The sequence below is a fragment of the Bubalus kerabau genome, chromosome 21 (assembly GCF_029407905.1).
Source record: "Bubalus kerabau isolate K-KA32 ecotype Philippines breed swamp buffalo chromosome 21, PCC_UOA_SB_1v2, whole genome shotgun sequence".
Classification (NCBI taxonomy): Eukaryota; Metazoa; Chordata; class Mammalia; order Artiodactyla; family Bovidae; genus Bubalus; species Bubalus kerabau.
The window spans coordinates 51,619,391-51,641,271 of record NC_073644.1 but is presented as its reverse complement, the minus strand read 5'-3'; the positions used below and the strand labels follow the sequence as shown (position 1 = coordinate 51,641,271).

Here is a 21,881-nt window from a genome sequence, read left to right as displayed (position 1 = left end):
TTTACTCATTCATTCAGCAAGGAACATGAATCCTGTCCTCACCTGTAGACCTACTAATCTAATAAAGAAGACAGACTTCACCCAAGTGGAACAGGGATGGCAGCTGGGCCTGTAAAGCGAGACTGCCTGGGTTCTAACCTTGACTCCATCACCTGCTACGTGTGTTGTACACGTTAACTTTTCTGTGTCTCGGTTTCCTCATCTGGAAAGTGTGTGTGTTATCTAAACGAGATAATCTATGAGATGTATTTAGAGCAGTATCTGGCTTCATCAGCAGCAGCTCTCAGTTCTGCTCAGAACTAAGGGTGGTGTAGGGGTGGGTGGCAGGAAGGACCATCTTCATCTGTGCAGGGAGAGGAAGCCCGGAAGAGGCTTTCTGGGGGAGCTCTAAGCTGACACTCTGTTGTGGAGCTGGGGAAAGAGTGGGATCGGGAGCCAGGGGAGGGAAGACCATTCCAGGCAGTGACCCCCCGAGAGTCCAGTCAGCCTGGAGTCCACAGAGACGGGGCTGAGCCCGGGTAGAAGGCTGGTGGGGCAATTCCGGTGAAAGGTGACTGAGACAGAGGAGAGGGAGCAAAGTGGTAGCCGAGAACCATACCAGAGCTGGGAACTGATGGGGTGGTGGTCGGTCGGGACATCCCTCAGTCTTTGGGCCAAGGGGGAGTGTCCGGTGGAGGCACCCAGGCCTGGAGATGTGCATCTAGCATCTGTGCAGGTCAGGTGTGAGTGCTGCGGCTGCCCTGAGCATCTGCCTGTGACCACAAGCTTCCAGGCCTTTGTCAGGGGTATCACTCATGGCCCGCCTGTGTTAGCTGTGTTGCCTGTCCTTTAGTAAATCCCAAAGGACATCAACTTCTCCACGCTTCTGGCTAAGAGGCCATCAAATGAACTTCTGGAGAAGGACTTAAAGATGAACACCCGCTCTCGGTGAAGGCTCCTACACTAAACTCAAGGTGATGCACGCATCTGGAGCCAGTCTACATGTGCGTATCTACACACTCACCCACAAACACATTATCCATCTACACGTGCTATGTGAAGTATGACAAGAAAGGAGATTAGTTTCAGGGGGACATAAAAAAAAAGTCAATCCTGTTCCTCTCTTTCCTTCTAGCATCTGTGAGAGTACCTGCACCTGTCCAAGGACCCAGGTAAGACATTCTGCAGGTGGAGCTGAGCCCAGAGTCTCACCCAGGCCTGGGCAGCCTAGCACACCCAACTCAAGACGGGCACTGGCTTGGAAACACCTGTTTGAGTCCCTGGTGGCGGCACACCTGCCTTCCAAGAGGCCTTTCATCTGAGATGAAGAAAAGTGGGGCGAAGAGGTAGAGAGAGGACAAGTTTTTAGTTATTTGAAGTCCAAGTCCAAGGTGATGGTGGCGTGAGAGGACAGAGGGTGGATGAGCTGCCTATCTGGGGACACGGATGCTGGCTGAGGCTACAGGCTTTGTAGACAGCGGTGGGGGAAAAGGGGAGGGATCATGGGGAACTCATTTGAAAAGACCCTGATGCTGGGAAAGATTGAAGGCGGGAGGAGAAGGGGATGCAGAGGATGAGATGGTTGGATGGCATCACCAACTCAATGGATATGAGTTTGAGTAAACTCCGGGAGTTGGTGATGGACAGGGAGGCCTGCTGTGCTGCAGTCCATGGGGTTGCAAAGTGTCAGACATGACTGAGCGACTGAACTGAACTAAAGGGGAACTCCCGAGTTTCTGGCTTGAGTAAAATGGGTGGCCAGTGGTTTCATCTACCAAGATTGAGGCTAGTTGGAGGGAGGAGGGGATTTGGCCATTTGGGTCTGGAGGTCAAAGGAGTGGTCCCGGCCAGAGATAATATCTGAGAGCACTGGGTGCAATGGTACTGAAAGCTCTGAGGCCAGATGAGATCACTCAGACTAGGATTTCTCAGCCACAGTGCGACTGACATTCGGGCCAAACAATTCTTTTCTGTGGGGCCTCCTGTGCATGGCAGGACCCTGGCCCCCTGGCTAGATGCCTCTGGCACTGCCCCAGTCACGTGGACCAAAAATGCCTCCAGATACTACCACATGTCCCCTGCAGGGCAAACTGCCCCTAGTTCAGAATCACAGACCGAGATCAGGGGTGGCTAACCTCTAGTCCACCGGCCAAATCCCACCTGAGGCCTGCTTCGGTACGGGGCCAGCGAGCTAGGAATGGTCTTCACTTTTTTTTTTTTTTTAACGGTTGACAAAAAATATCAGAAGTACAATATTTTGTGACACATAAAAGTTACATGCAATTCAAATTTCAGTGTCCATAAATAACATTTTGTTGGGAGACAGTCACCGTCATTGGTTTACAACTCATTGTGCGGTTTTTGTAACAGCAGCACAAAGGCCCCAGCAGGCCTCTGGATGTGACGATGTGGACACGGACCACACTGTTGGCTGGACGGGGTGGAAGCAACCCAGAGACTCCACGTGGGGAGAAATTTCTGGCTGTAAGGGAAGAGAGCAATGGGGTGGCTTCTGAAGGGGAACATGGGGTCAACAGAAGGCCTGCCCCTCTGCAGATGCGTTTAGCGGGTTGATAAGAACAAACCACTAGGAAGAGAGAGGGTTGTGAAGTGAGAGAGAGAAGAGAAGTCCATCAGATGGAAGAAGCAGAGAGGAGATGGGACAGGCAACGCTCTGGCATCAGCGGTGCGCTGAGCAGAGTCACTGCCCCAGCAGACAGGCCACCCAAAATAGGCCAGGTCCATCCACCACGGCCGTGAAGAGGCCCGAGACAGCCTGTGGGCCCCACGAGATAATTAAAGAAAGCAGAAGTTATATAAGCAGGCTTAGATAGCACCTTGGGTGTAGAAGAAAGATGCTTAAACCTGGCCTTTGGATTATTTTAAAGTCTTACTCTCTTATTTATGTTTAGATATAAATTACTCTTTCTTCAAGCTCAGTGCTAACTTAACTGCAAAATGATATAGAAAAATTCCACAGGGGGTGGTGGTGATTTTAAACTGTGTTTCTAGTTTTCTCAGCTGAATGTTTTTTGAGAGGACTTCTGGTTGACGTATCACCCATGCAAAAACATGCACAGATCCTAAGCATGTAGTGAGACGGATTTACACAAATCACCACGGGCACGTGAGCTCCGATGCCCTGACCAAGAGCGACAACCTGGTCACACCCCACAGCCCTCTTGCGCTCCATCTCTTCATTGACCCTCCCCAAGGGTCACCACTATGCCTCCTTATCACCAGAGCTTAGTTTTGGCCACTTAAAAATCCCCCATATCTATGGGACTTCGCTGATGGTCCAGTGGTTAAGACTTTACTTTCCAATGCAGTGAGTGTGGATTCAATCCCTGGTCAGGGATTGAGCTAAGATCCCCTCCTGGCCAGGAAAACCAAAACATCAAACAGAAGCAATATCGTAACAAACTCAATTAAGACTTTTAAAACATGGTCCACCTTCAAAAACATCTTTAAAAAAACCAACCCAGTATTAAATTGGAAACAAACACACTGACCCTCAGGGGGACCTCCTGTGACGCCCCTTGCTCACCTGGCCCCCGAGAGCCTTGCCTGTTCTTGGCTGCCCACTCTGGGTTTCCCTTCATGGGAAAAGGAAGTTAAGATCTGAATTAGCTGACCTCTGATGGGCCCAGGGCTACAGGTCAGCAGGGTCAGGGAGCTGATTTCCAAATCCAGGAATCTGTCTCAAAAGTCTGGTGCTCTCTTCTGTATTATGTTTATAGATACGTGTCCTGTAACTTTCTTTTTTGGCGGGGGAGGGGGGTGGGGTGGGTGGTGGCGGGGCATGGAGCCCTTTGAGGATCAGATGAAAACTGACACCTCTCCCAGAAAAATGCACATTTTCACAGATGTCAGTGTACAATTGTCAGTGGGTTCCTAGGACCCAAAGGCCACCCACCCAAGCGCCCCCAGGGACAAATTCTGGACATGAGCTTTACCCCTAAATCAACAATGAAATGTCACAGAAACGAAGGCCAGAGAGATCAACACAGCCACGGTCTCTTTCCGTGGTTTTCCAAGCTGTGGCCGAGTAGCTCTGTGGTTAAGGCTCAATGTCAGAGTGGCCAATAAAGAGAACATAAAAGTTCTGTACCGTGTGCCAGACACTTGACAGACGTAATCACCCATCCTTAAGACAACCCTGCAGAGGCAGAGGCTGTTTCCCCATTTTACTGATGGAAAAATTGAGGCTCACAGAGATTAAGTAATTGCCTCAGGCCCCCAGCTTGTACAAACAGCATGGGATTTGAAATCACGTAAATCTGATGTCCAAGCCCTTGTGCTTTCCATTTCCCTTCTCATCGGGGAGGCTGCTTGCTTCCCTCTGGCCCCCTCTGTGGATCCCCGAAGCTGGCAGGGACTTTCTCTAAAGCGCAGGGCAGGGTGGTCAGGAGGGAGCTGACCGACAGCAGGGGGATGCCTCTCACTGTCGCCACTCAGTGACTCACCGGAGCCCTGCCACTCTGGGACTCCAGGGGACACATAAGCGTTTTCTGCGTCTCAGATGGAGCCTCGGGCAGCATGCACTAGAACGAACCTCTGAAGGCAACCAGAGACAGAAAACCACCCAGCTCTGCATCCTGGAACAGACAGCCTCCCTGGGTTCATATGATAGAGCTAAGTCACATCTGGGCCTCAGTTTTGTCATCTGTGAGGTGGGGGTGGATTTCAGACTAGCCCAGACCTACTTGGTGCACAGTCCTCCTCTCCTGGGCATCAGCATTGCCTGAGAAACGGCCAATTCTCCTCCCAGACAGCGATTTCCAAATTTGAATGCGCATCAACATTACCTGTAGGGCAATTTCCCGGCTGAGAAACACAGATTTAGACAGAGGGTCTGTAAACTATAGCCCACTGGCCAAATCTGGCCCACAGCCTGCTTTTTATGGGCTCATGAGCTGAGAAGAGTTTTGACATTTTTAAATAGCTGGGGGGGGAAAAAAAGTCAAAAGAATAATAATATTCCGTGACACATAAAAATGATATAAAATTCAAATTTCCGTGTCCATAAATAAGGTTTTGTTGGAACACAGTCACTCTCAGTCATTTACATATCATCTCCGCTGCTTTCCCATTACGAAGGCAGAGCTGAGCAGTTTCTACAGAAACCGTTCTCATTGATTCGCACTGCTGCTCAGCGCAGTCCAAATAGCAGGGATGTGGTTAAACTTGACTTTGCCTCTTGGCCTGCAAAGCTAAAATATTTACTCTCTGGCCTTTTAGAGAAGTCTTCTGACCTCTGATCTGGAGAGTGGAGAGGAAAGCTTGTGCATGAGCTAGGATCTCTTCTCGGGGAGGGGAAAAATGAGCCGTCAGGGGCTTTTGGAATCCACGCCAGTCTTTATCGGCACTGGGTCTGCCCTGGGAATCCTGACACTGCCGCTTTGAGGCCGGTGTGGAAGGCCCCTCTGACCATCTGCCTGGATGAAAATCCTAATTCCACTTCTGGAGCAGAGGTTCCCAGAGGGCAGGCTCCAGGGGTTCTCTGCAAGCTTTAGTGCCTGTGGGTATTTTCTGAGGAGACCCCAGAAGGGGTTAGTCATCTCCTTCCCTTCCCACAAAACTCTGAGCATCACTTTTTCCTTTGGGGCACACATTTTTTTTTTTTTTTCTTCTCCCAACCTCTCCTTTCAAAGCAGTAAATTCCCTGGAAGGGTAACACCCTACACACACATCCCTCCTACCTAGAAAACGGGGAGGTTATCTGATGGCACCAGGCTGGCCTAGGGAAGTCCTAGGCGCCTGGTGGGGCAGAGGCAGGCCAACCGAGGTGGAGGAAACACGGTCACCAGAACACGGCCTGTTTCCCGGACTCCCCACACTGGAGAATCCACTTCTCATCCGCAAAAGGCAAGAAAGCGCATGGGCCGGGTGGGCCAGTGGCAGGCAGCCTCACTGGAGGGCATCTCCACGCCCCGGAGCCCACGTGGTCTCCTGCCTTGGGCAGGACCCAAGCAAGTCTCAACCCTGGCCCTGGGATTCCAGGTATTTTCCCAGCCAGCCCCACCTCATCTAATTGCTTTCCAGTCAGCTAATCCTTGGCCCACGCCCTCAGCTCCAGCCAGGCGAGCCACCTCGGTGTGGCCGGCAGTAGCTTCTGAGACTTCCCACGGCTCGCGTCCAAGCCTGGGGCAGCCAGCCTCTCAGCTCCCCTTGCCCAAACCACATCCTCCTCGCTCTTCCCTACACCTCTGACTAACGTTTCCAAAGCAAGCCGAGCGCGGTCCAGTCCAGACCGAAAGTGGCAGACAGTCATCCACTGCTGTTCCCCCCCACAACCTCCCGCCCTCCTCCGAGACTGGCCATATCCTGGCGATCAGGGGAGAACAATTAGCAAAAAGTGGAGTCGTACCTACTGTTCAATTCCCGGAGCTAATTGTTTTAAGCAGGGATTCGGCCTTAATTAAAGGATAATTAGTTAGTGAATGTATGTTTGCATTTCCTAAGTCTGGCTTTTAACCCTGGGAAACCAGATTCAGCAAATACTTTCATGTTTCAATACCTCTGAGTAAGGGACAAGGTCTTAATTACAGAAATGGCAGTCTGGAGAACAACAGTGTAATCAAAAGGGCAATGGGAGAATGAGCTAATTGTGCCTTCCACCGACTGGGCCGGGCTTTGTTAAGCCATTGTGAGCAGGAGCCGGCAGCTGCCTGCCCTGCCGGGGTTGCCCCCTCCTCGGTCTGTGGATGCCGTTCTTAGCTCTGTCACGCAGCCACCCACCCACGGCCAACCGCTTTCTATGTTTTTCTTCTCTCATCTTGTCCGCGCCACCCCCCCACCCCCCCAACCCTCACTCTCTCTCAACCTTTCTTCATCTAGGGGTCAAAATATTGCTTCTGCAGACCCCATCAGGGAGCTTCGGCCAACCAAGCCATGTTCAGTTCAGTTCAGGCGTGTCCGACTCTTTGCGACCCCATTGACTGCAGCACGCCAGGCTTCCCTGTCCATCACCAACTCCCAGAGCTTGCTCAAACTCATGTCCTTAGAGTCAGTGATGCCATCCAACCATCTCATCCTCTGTCAACCCCTTCTCCTCCAGCCTTCAGTCTTTCCCAGCATCAGGGTCTTTTCCAGTGAGTTGGCTCTTCGAATCAGGTAGACAGAGTACTGGAGCTTCACCTTCAGCATCAGTCCTTTCAATGAATATTCAGGACTGATTTCCTTTAGGATTGACTGGTTGGATGGATCTCCTTGCAATCCAAGGGACTCTCAAGAGTCTTCTCTAGCACCACAGTTTGAAAGCATCAATTCTTACGGAAAGCATCAATTCTGAGCATCAAAGCTCAGCCTTCTTTATGATCCCAATTCTCAAATTCATACATGACTATTAGAAAAACCATAGCTTTGACTATATGGACCTTTGCCAGTGGAGTAATGTCTCTGCTTTTTAATATGCTGTCTAGGTTTGTCATAGCTTTTCTTCCAAGGAGCAAGCATCTTTCAATTTCACGACTGCAGTCATCATCTGCAGTGATTTTCTAGCCCAAGAAAATAAAGTCTTTCACCGTTTCCGTTGTTTCCCCATCTATTTGCCATTAAGTGATGGGACCGGATGCCATGATCCTAGTTTTTTTAAAGACTTCTTAACTGGAGCGAAATGTGGGGACAACATTTGGGGAACTTCATTGGCTGACAGCAGTTTTTGCTCACACTGAGAGCACGTTCCTTTGAGCTGGATTTCCGGGGGAGTGTTCCTCTTCCCTCCCTCATTATGAGCTCATCTCTAGGGACCACGAGCAGCCAGCCCCACCTGGCTTGCTCACCTTGCCTCTTCAAGGATTCTGGATTTATGTCCTCTGAGAAATCTTCCTTAGTTAACTCTAGAAGGGCGACTGTTGTTTCCCGCTTCTCTCAGTCTAGACATTCTATTTCGTTAATATATTCAACATAATTTATTGAGTTTCTACGCTATGGCAGGCAACTGGAGATACAGTTATGAACAGAGTAGACCAGTCCCTGCCTTGAGAAAGTCTCCACGCTAGCTGGGGAGACAGAAAACAAGCAGATTAACAAAGAAAACTCCCAGGCGGAGTCAGGTATCAGGGCTGTGGAGGTTAAGAAAGCAGGCTGCAATGAGTATGTTCTGAGAGGATCCCTCTGAGGGACTGACACCCACCCAGAAGAGGCCTGGAAGGATGCCTGGAAGGACCATCTCCCAGGTTGAATGGCAAGGATAAGGGCTCTGAGACGAGTCTACTGTGTTCCTTCACACTTCTCAGTGAGAAGCACTTTATTTATACGATATAGACATGCTGCTCACTGATCCCTTTATTCCACGCCTTTTGTTTATCAAGTCTTTGTTCTGTGTGTCCTACCACAGGGAAGGGAGGAAGTCAACTTGTAATTAGCAAATCTCCTAAATTACGATTAATCGTCATTCCAATAAGGAACTGAAGGCCAGAGTGGATAAGCTGCCCACGTCTGTCTGGCTCTGAAGACCATCTCTTCCTCTAATCACCCACACAATGGACATGAGTTTGAGCAAGCTCTGGGAGATGGTGTCGGACACCGAAGCCTGGCATGTTGCAGTCCATGGGGTTGCAAAGAGTTGGACACGACTGAGCGGCGGAACAATAACACCCTTCTCTACTGGCCTGGCCCAGGCCACCCATTACCAACTGTCACTGCTGGCGCCAGTGACAACGGAGTCCTCCATAAGGAACTGGGCTCTGTCTAGGATCTGAGGCGGACAGAAAAGAGGAGAAGAGGTGGTTCCTAACCTGGTTTTCAGACCAACAAGCGCTCCTAAATGTCACCTACCCAGCAGGGGCATCAGCGAAGGAGGGGTGATATCGGCAGCTGCTAGGTTTAAACGGTTTGACTCTGATAGCTGGAGCTGGTTAAAGGAAGCTCAGTGAGTGTTCTGGAGAGAGCTGTGTGTGATTTAGGCACCAGCTCCCGGCAGAGGGGACTTTGTGTTTGCACTTCTTCCCAGGAGACAGCAGCTCTGCAAGGGCAGGGCCATGCACAGCACGTTCAGGCCCAGGCCCCAGCAGTCCAATCAGCCCTTGACACTCAAAGACACCCAAACTGCTAGGTGGAGGGGACCTGAGCTGGAGCAGAAAGGCCTAGCGGAGCTGGGATAGGGGACAGGCTAACCCTGGGGCGCTGTTCTGTGGGGGTGCAGATGGGTCCCAACCAGGCCAGCAATCAGTGGGGCTGCTAACTCACAACCTCCTTGTAGGTAGGAAATGGGCTTCTTCTTTGTTGTTTTTGTTTACTTCTGGGTTATCTGAAGTTATGATGGCTATTTTTACCCCACAATGCCTGGTTTCTTATCCTCTTATTATGAAGATCATCCCTTCTCGCTCCCAGCAACCTCCCCTCCCCACCGACCCACACACTCAAACTGTCCCAGCCTGACTTCCCTCGTGCTCCCAAGCGGGCTGAGCAGGCTCTGACATCAGCCCACTGAGAGAAAGCCACGGGGAAGGTTCCTTTCTTTAAAATCCAAAGGATTTAAAAGATCTATGGGCAGATGCATGCGTATGTGTACACGTTGTACATATATATGTTTGTATGTGTATCTCATACCCACAACGCTAGCGAGAAACAATTTATCCTCCACCTTCCATTCGCCAGCCTAGAAAAAATCTGAATCCCGGCCCCTCCCCGTTCCCCACCCGCCTTCCGCGAGACTCCGCAGAAAGCAGGGGCCTCTTGAAGTTCAGACATTAATTACTGAGTTAAAGTATTTTTCAAAATTACAAGGCATGGCCCCAGGAGAGGAGAGGAAGGCAGGAGAAGAGCGCGGACCTGGGGGAAGGCGAGGAGAGCCCCTCCGCCCAGGGCTGCAGGGGCGGGTCTGGAGGCTGGGGCGGGTGAGCCCCCCACTCCCAACCCGTAAGGCTGGGCGCCCCCTGCAGGCAGCGCCAGGATAAGGCGAGAGGCCGAGCCGCTGGGGCTCCGTGGGGGAGGGGAGGGGCTGGAGGACCCCTCTCTTCGGCCCTGAGCAGAGTTTAGCCAACTCTCTTACCTCGCCACTCCAGGGTTTAAACGTAGAATTCCTGCTAGAAAACGGTTATGTTAATTAAAAGTGTCTTCAAGGAAGGGGACAGAGATCAAATCATTTCCCCTCTGTAATTAGGAGCATTGATGGGGCTGGGGGCTGGGAGGGAACTTGGAAGGAGCGGAGGCAATTCGATCTAAACCTTAAAAAAAAAAAATCTATCTATATCTATATCTATATCTATATATCTCTCTCGAATGTTTGCCGTTTAAGAAAAACCTTTCCCACCTGTATATCCTAACACAGCTACCAGATTCTCAGAGAGCCACATCCTTTCTGCATTTCTAAATTTCTTAGAGAACATACCGAAAGCATGCAACCGGCACCCGCCTTCCACAGCGGAATTGAAGAGATGCCCTCCTGAGCCATGTTGAGATGGGTTTGGAAATCTCTTTTGAGTTTTAAAGACGGTTTAAAAACGGTTCTGGCGTGGAGACTGGTTTCCCAACCAGTGTCTGGTGGAAGCTGGTATTTTTATAACTCCAGGCTCTCTATCAGATCCTGTGTTACCATGGTTGCTAAGGGGAACACTGGCTTCAAATTTCACATTTCAGTTTGCAGAGTCTGGCTAAGGAAGTAGGACAGTGTGTGTGGGGGGGTTGCTGAGGGAGGGTCTGGGGGTGGGGGTGAGCTCTGAGTTGTATCTTGAGGAGGTCAAGGATCAGGGGAGCCTCAGATCCGGACACATCAGTATGTGTGTGTGTGTGTGTGTGTGTGTCTGTCTGTCTGTTTTGGGCGCTGTCTGAGTAGGTCAGCCACGTCACACCACAGAGCATCTTGGCTGCCAAGTGGAAGAGGGGGACAGCAGTTCTGGAGGGGACAAAAAGGGTGGGGAATTATTTCTGCAGAGGTTACAGGCATGGTTGCTTAACCTGAGTATTCATAACGGCAGCTGCCAGCCCTGGAGGGACTGGTGGCTAAACTGGTGCCCAGGCCCTGTGTACGTGCCCCAGGAAGGGGTGCATTGTCAGAGGAACGTTCCACACAGGGTCTATGCCTAAGATGAAGGCTGGAATAAACTGCTCACAGAGGAGGAAGGTTCTCCTGAATTTTCAAGCTTCCTTACAGCCCTTCCCTTCCTGCTTCTTAGCCTGCTTGATTGACGGTTCCAGTCGGATTGCTCTCAGCTAAGGTGCCCTTGCCAGGCAGATCTTGCCTCATCTGCCTTCTGGGCGCCCACATTCCTGCTTCCCACTCTCACCTTATTTTGAGCACTGTACTTTCTGCCATGCACCGAGTGACTTGTGGGTCTTTCTGGGTAGGGAGTGCCCCAGATTTAGTTGACTTTAATCTCGGCACAGAATCGAGCAGGAAGTGTCCGAAAGACTTTGGGTTCGGTAAAGAAGTAGCATTTTTTTTCTTAGTGTTTGTTGAATGAGTAAACAAACTCTCCTTTATGCTGTCCGTGTTGTCACTCTCCAGCTTAAAATGCTCTCAGAGAGAGAGGTTCGCAGTATCACCTTGTGTCCACCAGAATGCCCCTGCTGTGAGTCAAGGCCAGCCCACGGCCCACCCATCAGGCTGTCTCTTCACACAGATGGGCTGAGCTCCCCGCCCTCCCTTCAAACTTTTCTTCATGGGGGCCTTTCTTGTTCCCTGCCAATACCTGTCTGAAGCCCACTTCCCCTTAAGCTCTAGTCCCCCTTCCTCTCTGCCCCCAGTGGCTGCCCACACTCCTAAACTCCCTCCATTTCTGTATTTGTACAACTTGTACAACCCATCATAAATGTTCACAGTCCACTGGGCATGTGGTGGCTAGTGGACTGCAAACTCCTTGCAGGAGGGTCACAACGTAGATTCCTTCTTTCCGGGACTACTAGGTAACTTTGCAATTCATTAAAAAGTAGTTTTGGGACTTCCCTGGTGGTCCAGTGATCAGGACTCAGCACTCCCAGTGCAGGGGGGCCTGGATTCAAACCCTGGTCAGGGAACTAGATCCCATGTGCTGCCAACTAAGACCCGGAGCTGCCAAATAAATAAATATAAAAAAAAAGAAAGTAGCTTTGTCGCAAACCAAATGAACACAGAGTCCTAAACACAATGCAGTTGGGGTTACATGCTGGATGAGACTCAGCCTATTCTCAGCTCCCAAAGGAAGATTGAAAATGATTTAACCCAAATGAGGTCACAAGGCATTAATACGACCACTGGTAAAGGACATGTCCAGAGGGCCTGTGTCGGCATCTCTCTGCAGATGCAAGTTCTAGAATGTGCTGCAGGAAGAGTAAATCAGGGTGGGGTGGGGACGCGGTGGGACGTGAACCTGGTCCTGAAGGTGGATTGGAGTCAGGCAGGAGGAGGAGGAAGATCACGCTGGAGGCAGGAGGAGTGTTGGAGACCTTTTGTGGAAAGGAACTGGGTGGCTGGAGCTGTGGGACTCATTAGAGGTTCTCCAGGAAGAGGGGTTGTGATCGTGGGGGACCATGCAGCCCAGTTAGGAGAGTGGATCTGACTTTCTGGGGCTCCTGTGATGCGATTCTTCTCGTGAGCAATGCCTAGAATACGGTTTGCTTTCAACAGCAGTTCACAACGTGTCAGCTCACTGAGGGGCTATCGCACACCACTTGCTTTATATGAATATCTCACTTATTTTAAGCCTTAGAACTAACCTTCAGACGGAGTTATTCCCATTATTCCCATGCCAAGATAGAAACTTGAGGTTTAGAAAGATGAAGAATTAGGTTAAAGCCCCATAGCTAGGGGCTTCCCAGGTGGCACTAGGGGTAAAGAACCTGCCTGCCAGTGTAGGAGATATAAGAGATGTAGGTTTGATCCTTGGGTCAAACCCAAGGATCCCCTGGAGGAGGGCATGGCAACCCACTCCAGTATTATCGGCTGGAGAATCCCATGGACAGAGGAGCCTGGCAGGCTACAGTCCACAGGGTCGCAAGAATTGGACACGATTGAAGTGACTTGGTATGCACGCTCATAGCTGGTAAGTGGCAGAGGTGGGATTCAAACTCAGGTCTCTCTGGCTCTTCCGGTGGTCCCCCTCCCATGTGCCCTCTGCATATCACGGTCTCATGAAACACACGTCTTAACCTTGGCACCACATTTGAGTCCAGAAAGCTTAAATCTCCCACACTCCCCTGCCTCCTCAAATCCCCATCCCCAGAAAGTTCTATTTAATTGGTTGAAGTAGCGATCCGAGAATTTGTCATTTTGTAAAAGCTTCCCAAAGTGCAAAGGGGCAGCCCCGCCCCCGCCCCCCCACCCGCTCCAGGGATGCAGCTGAGAGTCCTGGGCGGCACGGACGATCATTCTGTCTCTGCTCCCCGTTAGGGTCCATCACTACCCGGGGAACAGCCGTCCTCAGTGTCTTCCAGCCACAGAGGGCCCTGCCCTGGCTAGATCCATCCACAGCCCCCTCTCCTGCTCTGGGGAAGGGGGGACTGGTCCCACGGGAAGGTACCCCTGAAAAATGTTCTACTGGACTCTCTGGGCCCTATGAAAATAGCGGAGGATCTCCACCCACACCCACTTCATCGCAGCCTTTTCCGAGGTCAGATTTCCCCCTGGAGCCAAAACAATGTGAGCAATTGAATGCACGCTCACACAAAAAGTTAAAAAAGTGGCCCTCTCATTGTTGCGCGAAGCAATTTCATTTCCTGAGAAGCCTGACTCCTGCCCTCTGAGTTCTCCTCCCCAGCCTGCGCCTGCCAGCCTCGCGAGGAGCCCAGCCAGTTGCATCCCTGGGGGTGGGGGTGGACACCCCTCAGAGGAAGGGCATGGAGGGGTGGATGGCGTTTCTGGGGCCTGAGGGAAGGAGAGCAAGGGAGCCAAGTGGAGGGAGGCGTTGGTGGGGGTCAGAGAGGGGTGCAGAGAGATTCCTGACGGAGGCACCGCCTCCCTTCCTCCCCTCCTGACCTCCGGCAATGGTTGCCAGACTCTGAAGAGGGCAGGGCGGTGGGAATCCAGAGAGAGAAGATGGGGGGCTCAGGGGAGCGAGGAAGGCTGAGAGGGAGTGGACAGAAATGGTGCCCGGGGAAAGCAGGCTCAGAAGACACGAGTGTAAGGGGTTAAAAGCCAACCCAGGATCCCCTGCAGAGGGATTTTTAACAAAGCTCTTGAAGTAAGCGGCCCAGAGAGAAGTAGTCAGTGATAACTTGGAGGAGTCTAGTAAAATCACCACTGGGTCCACAAAGGTGGCAGGGAGCCTAGCAGGGTCAGGAAAAAGGAGATGCGGGGAGGTGCTGGGTGAGCCAGATCCCAAACCTTGCAGACTGGCTCCAGGTGAGACAGGAGATGACGAAACCCTTAGCTCAGGCCACAGACACTGATCACACCCCTCCTGTGTGTGGAACCCCTGCAGTCACAGTTTGACTGAGGACCTTAGCAGGCTGAAAGGTCCTTAGAATGGCATTAAAAACCAGTCGAGGGATGGCTCAGTATTTGTTGAGCCATCTTCTTCAATTTCTTGCATCAGTATTTTGTACAAGTCTTCCACTTGCTTAGTTAAATTTATTCCTAAGTATTTCATTCTTTCTGATGCTGCTGTAAATAAGATCATTTCCCTCCTTTCCTTCTTCGGATAGTTTGTTGTAAACACTGTTGTTTAGTCACTAAGTCGTGTCCAACTTTTTTGCAACCCCATGGACTGTAGCCTGCCAGGCTCCCTTGTCTGTGGGATTTCCCATGCAAGAATACTGGAGTGTGTAGCCATTTCCTTATCCAGAGGCTCTTCCTGACCCAGGGATTGAACCCGTGTCTCCTGCATTGCAGGTGGATTCTTCACCACTGAGCCACCAGAGAAGAAGCCCTGTTGTTAGCATGCAGAAATGTAATGGATGTTTTTGTATGTTGATTTTTATTCTGCAAATTTACTGAATTCATTTATTAGTCCTAACAGTTTTTCTGTGTGTGGAGTCTTTAGGATTGTCTATATACAAGATCATGTCATCTGCAAACAGACAATTTAGCTGCTTCCTTTCCGACCTGGATAGCTTTTGTTTCTTTTACTTGCCTAATTGCTGTGGCTGGGACTTCTAGTACTACGTTGAATAGGAGTGATGAGAGTGGGCATTCTCTGTCTTGTTCCTGATCTTGGATTCAAAGATTAATATATTTAAAATGTCAATACTACTCAAAATGACCTGCAGATTCAGTGCAATCTAATCAAAACTCCAGTGTCATTTTTCACAGAAATAGAAAAAACAATTCTAAAATTCATTTGGAATAACAAAGGACTCCAAATAGTCAAAGCAATCTTGAAACAGTTTGAAAAAGAGCAAGTCAGGAGGCACCACACTGCTTGATTTGAAAATACATTCCAAAGCGACAATAATTAGAATAAACATATAGACTAATGGTACAGAGTTTAGAGCCCAGAAATAAATCCAGGCAGGTTTGGTCAACTGAGAGGGAGTGGATACAAACAAAGATGCTGGGAGAACAAAATGGGGAAAGCATGGTCTCTTCAAATGATGTTGGGAAAACTGGATAGCCACATGCAAATGAATGAAACCGGACTCTTATACTACACAAAAATAAACTCCAAAATGGATTAAAGACTTATAACACAACACCTGAAACTATAACTCCTTGAAAAAAACATACGGGAAAAGTCTCATGACATTAGTCTCAGCAGTGATTTCATGGATATGACACCAAAATCACAAAAGCAGAAAGAGACAAGCGGGACTACATCAAACTAAAAAGCTACTGAACAGCAAAGGAAACAACAGAGTGAAAAGACAACCTACAGAATGGGAGAAAATATTTGTAAACTATGTATCTGACAAGGGCTTAATGTTAAAAAAAAAAAAACAGAAGGAGCTCCTACAACTCCAAAGCAAAAGAAGCTAATAACCAGAATTTTAAAATGGGCTAAAGATTTGAATAGAGATTTTTTCAAAGAAGACGTAACAAACGGTCGACAGGTATATGAAAAGATGCTCAAGGTCACTAATCATCAAGGAAATGCAAGTCAAAACCATCTCAGACCTGTTAGGAAGGCCGTAATAAACACACCCATATGTATAACTACAAAAGTTGAAAACTGTTGAGAAATTAGATCTCTTGTAAATTGTTGATGAGAATGAAAAATGGTACAGCTTCAATGGAAAACAGTAGGAAGGTTCCACACACACACACAAAAAAGAACTTCTACATAATATTATCCAGCAGTCCCACCCTGGGTATTTCTTTAAAAGTACTGAAATCATGATCTGGAAGAGACGTTAGCACGTCTGTGTTCACTGCAACACTATTCACAGCATCCAGTGTGGAAACAGTCTAAATGTACACTGACAAACAGATTTTAAGATGTGATCTATACACAGAATGGGATACTCTTCAGCCTCTAAAAAGAAGGAAATTCATAAGATGGGGCAACATGTTTGAATCTGGAAGACATTATGCCAAGTGTAAGAAGTAGTTATAGAAGGACAAATACTACATGTTTCCATGTGGCTCAGTGGTGAAGAATCTGCCTGCCAATGCAGGAAAAGCAGGAGAATCAGGTTCAGTCCCGGGGTCAGAAAGATCCCCAGGAGGAGGAAATGGCAACCTGCTCCAGTATTCTTGCCTGAAAAATCCCAAGGACAGAGGAACCCGGTGGGCTACAGTTCACGGGGTCGCAGAGTTGGACAAGCCGTGCACACACACTGCAGCTGCCATTTATATGAGGGATCTAAAGTAGTCAAACTCATAGAAACAAAGACTAGAATGGGAGTTGCCAGACACTGGGGGAAGGAGGAAGTGGGGATTGCTAATCACCGGGTATAAAATTTCAGTGATGCTAGATGAATAAATTCCAGAGATCTGCTGTACAACGTTATGCCTGCAGATAACGATACTGTACTGTGCACTTAAAAATCTGATAAGAGTGTAGTTCTCAAGTGTTCTTACCATGAGAAACATTTTAAAACATTGAAAAGGGCTCATGAGGCAAATATGAGCTGTAAACAGGAGGGCAAGGAGACTCACATAGTTTCTGGTCACCAATAATACTCCTCAATCCCTTGGAAAATCATCTCGGCAGAAACGATTTGTTCTTAACACAATTGAAGAGCCTACTGAAAATTATTCTTCTCCATCCCCTCAAGAGGGATCTCTGATTGGCACATGCTATTTATGGCAAAAACAGAATCAATTCCACAAAGATCTTTTTGGCTTCCGCCACGGAGCAGGCGTTGGGTATGGACGAGAATAGAATAAGAGCTGCTCCTGTTCGACTCGTAAGGCAGTGAAGCAGGGGGTTTAGGAGCAGGGACTTGGGCAGTCAGATCTGAATTCTGATATTGACTCTGCTCCCACTAGCTGTGTGGCCATGAGCAAGCTGTGTGACCTCTCTGTTCTCTGGAAAATGGGGATGATAATCTTCAGAGTGTTGCCCCAGTTAAGAGACAGAAGAATGTATGAAGTTCTTTGGACAATGCCTTCCACTGAGCTGTTATCAATACTAAAGAATCTACTACGGTGATGTCAAAAGGATGGAGCTCTAAAGATGGAGTGCAGAGCCTCCCCCAGGAGGAGCTCCTGGTGCATCTGGTGGGAGGTGGGGACAGGAGGTGGTTCCAGAAGAAGAGACTTGAGCTGGGCCGGCAGGGAAGGTTTCAGGGCCAGAGAGAGAGACTTCAAGGACAGAGTCCAAGGTTTCAAGCTTGAGTGACTTGAGAGAAGGTTAATTCAACAAGGTCAGAGTGTGGAAGCAAATGCCCATGGGCCTTGTTCTAGGGCAGGGCAGGCAGCTCTCAGAGAGATGGGTGTCCCCCAGCCTGAAGGGGTAAAGCACAGGCTCAATCTGAGTGAGCCCCATGTCCAGTGAAGGTGGCCTCCATGACTCCAAAGACCCTGAGACTGAGGATTTTGTATCTTCTTCTTCCTTAGGTTTGTTCCAAATGAGACTCTTTGCACCAAAGATGACCCGTGGGTTTGTGTTCGGCTCAGGGGCACGGAGGAAAGGAGAGGAGGGGAAGCCATGGCAGGGGGTGCCAAAGCAGTGGATGCAGTGGGGGTCCCCATGATGCTGAGAAAGGGTAATTGGGGAGTCCTGGGACTGCTGCCTGGCCACAGAGGGAGCAAAAAGGCTGGGTCTGGGCCACGTAAGGACAGGGACTGAGCAGGAGGGTTTGGGGTGCTGCTGGTACATCCTGTTCGAGGCTCTGAGGCTTGACTTGGGATGTGTCTAGTGGGCAGCCAGAGATGCCAGCCTGGGGATGGTTCTGGCAGTTGGGAGGACCTCTGGACAGGGCAGGCTCTGTACATTTGGGGTCAGCCATCTGCATGGCCCTGGGGGAAGAGCCTAAACTTGTCCAGCACAGAGAAAGGCAGCAGCAATGATTCTGGCTTCTAGAAACATCCGAGAACTGGCTCATCCTGCTTTGGAAGGACGTGGGTCAGGCCTGGGTATGCGTGTACGTGTAATCAGGTGGAAGAAGCAGCAACTGACTCTAAGAATTCAGGGGTCTCCCTATGTGGCCTCAAGCAGATAGGCTGGAACATGGGACAGTGGTTTCCTCTTTACCAAACGATGAAAGCCATTGATAATTTATTTATTTACCCTTCAAGTTTATCACGGGCCTGGGTGATGCCACCCTGAAGAGTTTAATGCAACCAACAAGTGGGCGTCAGGGGGCTCCTCATTTCTGGTCTGTGCAGACCTCTTGGCACCTTCTGGATCTCACACCAGAAGGTTCGCACTACCGCAGGCGGTGTCAGAGGTGTCTTGGCAGCCAGGGCCGGGGCTCAGCTGCAGCCTCACTTCCTGCCTGGGGGAGAGGTGACAGCAACACCAGGAGGTGCCCAGATCACGCAGAGGGAGCGTGTTTGGGCAATCCAGGTCATCGCCCCGTAACAGTGCTGCTCCCCGCCTTGAGGCAGGTTGTCGGGGTGCAGGGAAACTCAGACAAGGACAGGGGGACCAAGAGGCCATCCGGGCCAGCCTCCTGTCCCCAAGAGGGCTAACTTCAAGGCATTCCAAAGGGATGCACAAAGCATAGCCATGGCCTGTCCTGGTACTGTGGTCTGAGCTAAGCACACCTGGAGAGCGAAATCGAGTTGGAAGAGGCCATTGACTGAATCTAAGAAACAAGTCTGAATTCAAGTACATCTGTCAAGAAGCGTCTCTGGCTCCTTGGAGTGGCAGTAGCTTACGGGGTCGCAAAGCACCCAGGAGAGGCCTGCGTGCTCTGCTTTTGTGGCTCCACCAGGCTGGAATGAACGTGCTATTTTTCTATAAACAGATACTTCAAAAACATTTACAGATACCCTCTCCCTTCTCTTCAGATTGCTCTATTATCTTTCTTTCAGAAACACAAAAGTATCTCTTGACAAGTCCCCCTTCCCTGGGGCTGTTCACAGAAATATTTCTCCAAAAACTTGTCCCCATTCACGCCCTCACCTCCTCTGACTCCCCAGTGTGTGCTCACTCCGCGGACACCGTGGTGCCCCTCCCTGTTACCAAACCCAGACCACTTCTCTGCCCTGGTCCCACTGATTCCCCAGAGGTTGCCCCTCCCCACACCTTGGGATCAGCGGCTGAGGGTGGGTGGGGCCAGCATCTGGGAGGCGTGGGCTGACCAGTCCCCACCGGATGAAGCCTGTGCTGATGGCCCCTTCCGGCTTGTTTCCCGCCTGTTGGCCTCGTCCACCTCTTCCACTCCATCTCAGCCGCTCCCACCCACCCCTGGGTGGGTCCCCAGCAGCAGGTACAGGTCGACACCGTGTCCCCAGGGCTGACCTCTTCCGGATCATCAGATAACTGTACTTGAGCAATGCAGACAGAGAGCTGCCTGGGGATGGCCAATGGGCACCCAAATCCCTGGTTTTCACCCCCAATCTATTTCTCTTCAGGAAGTGGTGCCAGCAGGCTGATAAATGAGGACCCCACATGGCTTCCTCCCTCCTCGGTATCGCACGTCAGCAAGTCCTCTTGGTTCTAACTCAAAGATACAACTGGAATGCCAATGGCCTTCGTCCTGTTCCCTTCTCATTCCTGTGTTCTGAGCCACAAGCCCCTCACTGGACACATCAACAGCTTCTGTGTTTGTCCTTTCAATTCTACCCCAGAGAGCCACCAAGGAGGACCCTCCACAGTGGATTACGGTACCTGGTAGGACACAGACCCCACCGACTTCTTGCTTCTTAGAACTTTCCTGATCACCCTCATTTTCCTCTTTTTCAGAGGCCATGTAGAAGCAACTATTTTTTAAAACAAATAATTCAGCGGTAAGCCCATCCAGCCCAAAGATCTATTCACTCAGATAACAATATTTTCTGTAGCCTTGCATTCTGCGGAGGAGGTTCTACAGCATGAACAGATGACAGTCCGAGTTCATAATACTTTCCTTTGGGGAACTATTTCCTTTCACGTAAACTCAATAAACAAAAACCTGGCTAGAGTAAACAGAAGCACCGGGGGAGTTCCATTTCTCTTAACCCAGTGATTGATCACTTTACGTGGTTCGGGCCTTGTCGCGTTCCTGGCACACGGGAGCAGGAGAGGCGCGTCGCTAGGGCCGGGCAGCGCTTACCTCCCTGAGGCAGGTGTAGATGGGGCAGACCAGCACACGGAAGGGCTCGCCCGTGCTGCTGCGCATGGTGCCGAAGACCTCGCACAGGAAGGTGATGAAGCCCAGCCAGCGCTCCACATCCTGCTGCTGCAGCTCCTCCCGCACCGTGAAGTCTTTCTGCAGAGGCACAAGAGACCCTGTCAGCCACGCGGGGTTGGGAGGGGGCCCGGCGACCACCCCACTCCGCCATGGCGCCTTCCGGCTAGGGCTGGGCCCCCGAGCAACTGGTAAACCCCGTGATTACCGCAAGGAGGTGGATGGGGGACCCGTGGCTGAAGCGTGAAGGCTGAGGACTCGCTGGTGGGCAGAAAGACCACCTTGACCTTTGGCCATGGCACCTCTTCTTCAGTGTCTCCAGATTGGGGAGCCCCGACAGCCTTCCCTTGGGCCTCTCAGGAGGCACTAGTGGTAAAGAACCTGCCTGCTAGTGCGGGAGAAGAGACTCGGGTTCCATCCCTGGGTCCAGAAGATTCCCATGGAGAAGGGCCTGGCAACCCACTCCAGTATTGTTGCCTGGAGAATCCCAGGGACAGAGGAGCCTGGGACGCTACAGTCCATAGGGTCACACAGAGTAGGGCACAACTGAAGCGACTGCACGGCCTTGCCTCACTGACCCAGATACCGAGGTGGAGGGAATGAGATAAAGGAGAGACAATAACTTTCCCAGTCATTACCTCCTCCCCATGGCTGAACTATCTCCTTTGCTAATCTCCACATCATGCCCTTGCAGCAGGCAGGGTGACCATACATCCAGCAGTGGGCATCTTGGCTGCAGCACTGGGCTAAAGACACAGTTATGGCCCCTGCCAGCCAAGGTCCTAGGGCACAGAAAAAAACTAGCAGGATTCATTCATTTATCCTCCTTAAAAATATCAGTGCATCACTGCATGCCAGGCACTGTTCTAGAGGGTAGAATAAGACATATTCATTCATAACTGTGACATAAGACAGAAGATACTAAAAGCCAGTGTGTGTGTGTGTGTGTGTGTGTGTGTGTGCGTGCGCGCACGCATGTGCGCGCGCGCGAGGTAGATCCAGGTAAAAAGATTTCGGAGGAAATCTGAGGTAGGAGTTACTCATTTCAAATGGAAATCAGCACCGTGGAAGAGTTAAGATTCTGACCTGCGAACTGGGGTTATTTCAGGTGGAGCGATGACAACAGGCAAGGCGTGGGGAGGGTAACATGGGCGTTGGGGAAACAGGGAGGTATTTGCCATTCTGTCCCCAGTGTCAGTGGGCTTCCCTGGTGGCTCAGTGGTAAAGAACCCGCCTGCCAAGGCAGGAGGCTCAGGTTCGATCCCTGGGTTGGGAAGATCCCCTGGAGAAAGAAATGGCAACCCACTCCAGTATTCTTGCCT

The 21,881-nt window shown here is 50.4% G+C and overlaps 1 protein-coding gene across 2 annotated transcripts in view; it reads right to left on the bottom strand.

Moving 5' to 3' along the window:
- CTIF (cap binding complex dependent translation initiation factor) overlaps window positions 1-21,881 on the bottom strand; it is a 316,318-nt gene that overhangs the window by 18,825 nt on the left and 275,612 nt on the right. For both annotated transcript variants that reach the window (XM_055558868.1, XM_055558866.1), the window contains one exon: window positions 20,485-20,640. In XM_055558868.1, coding sequence (XP_055414843.1) covers window positions 20,485-20,640 — 156 coding nt within the window. The remainder of the gene's footprint in view (window positions 1-20,484; window positions 20,641-21,881) is intronic.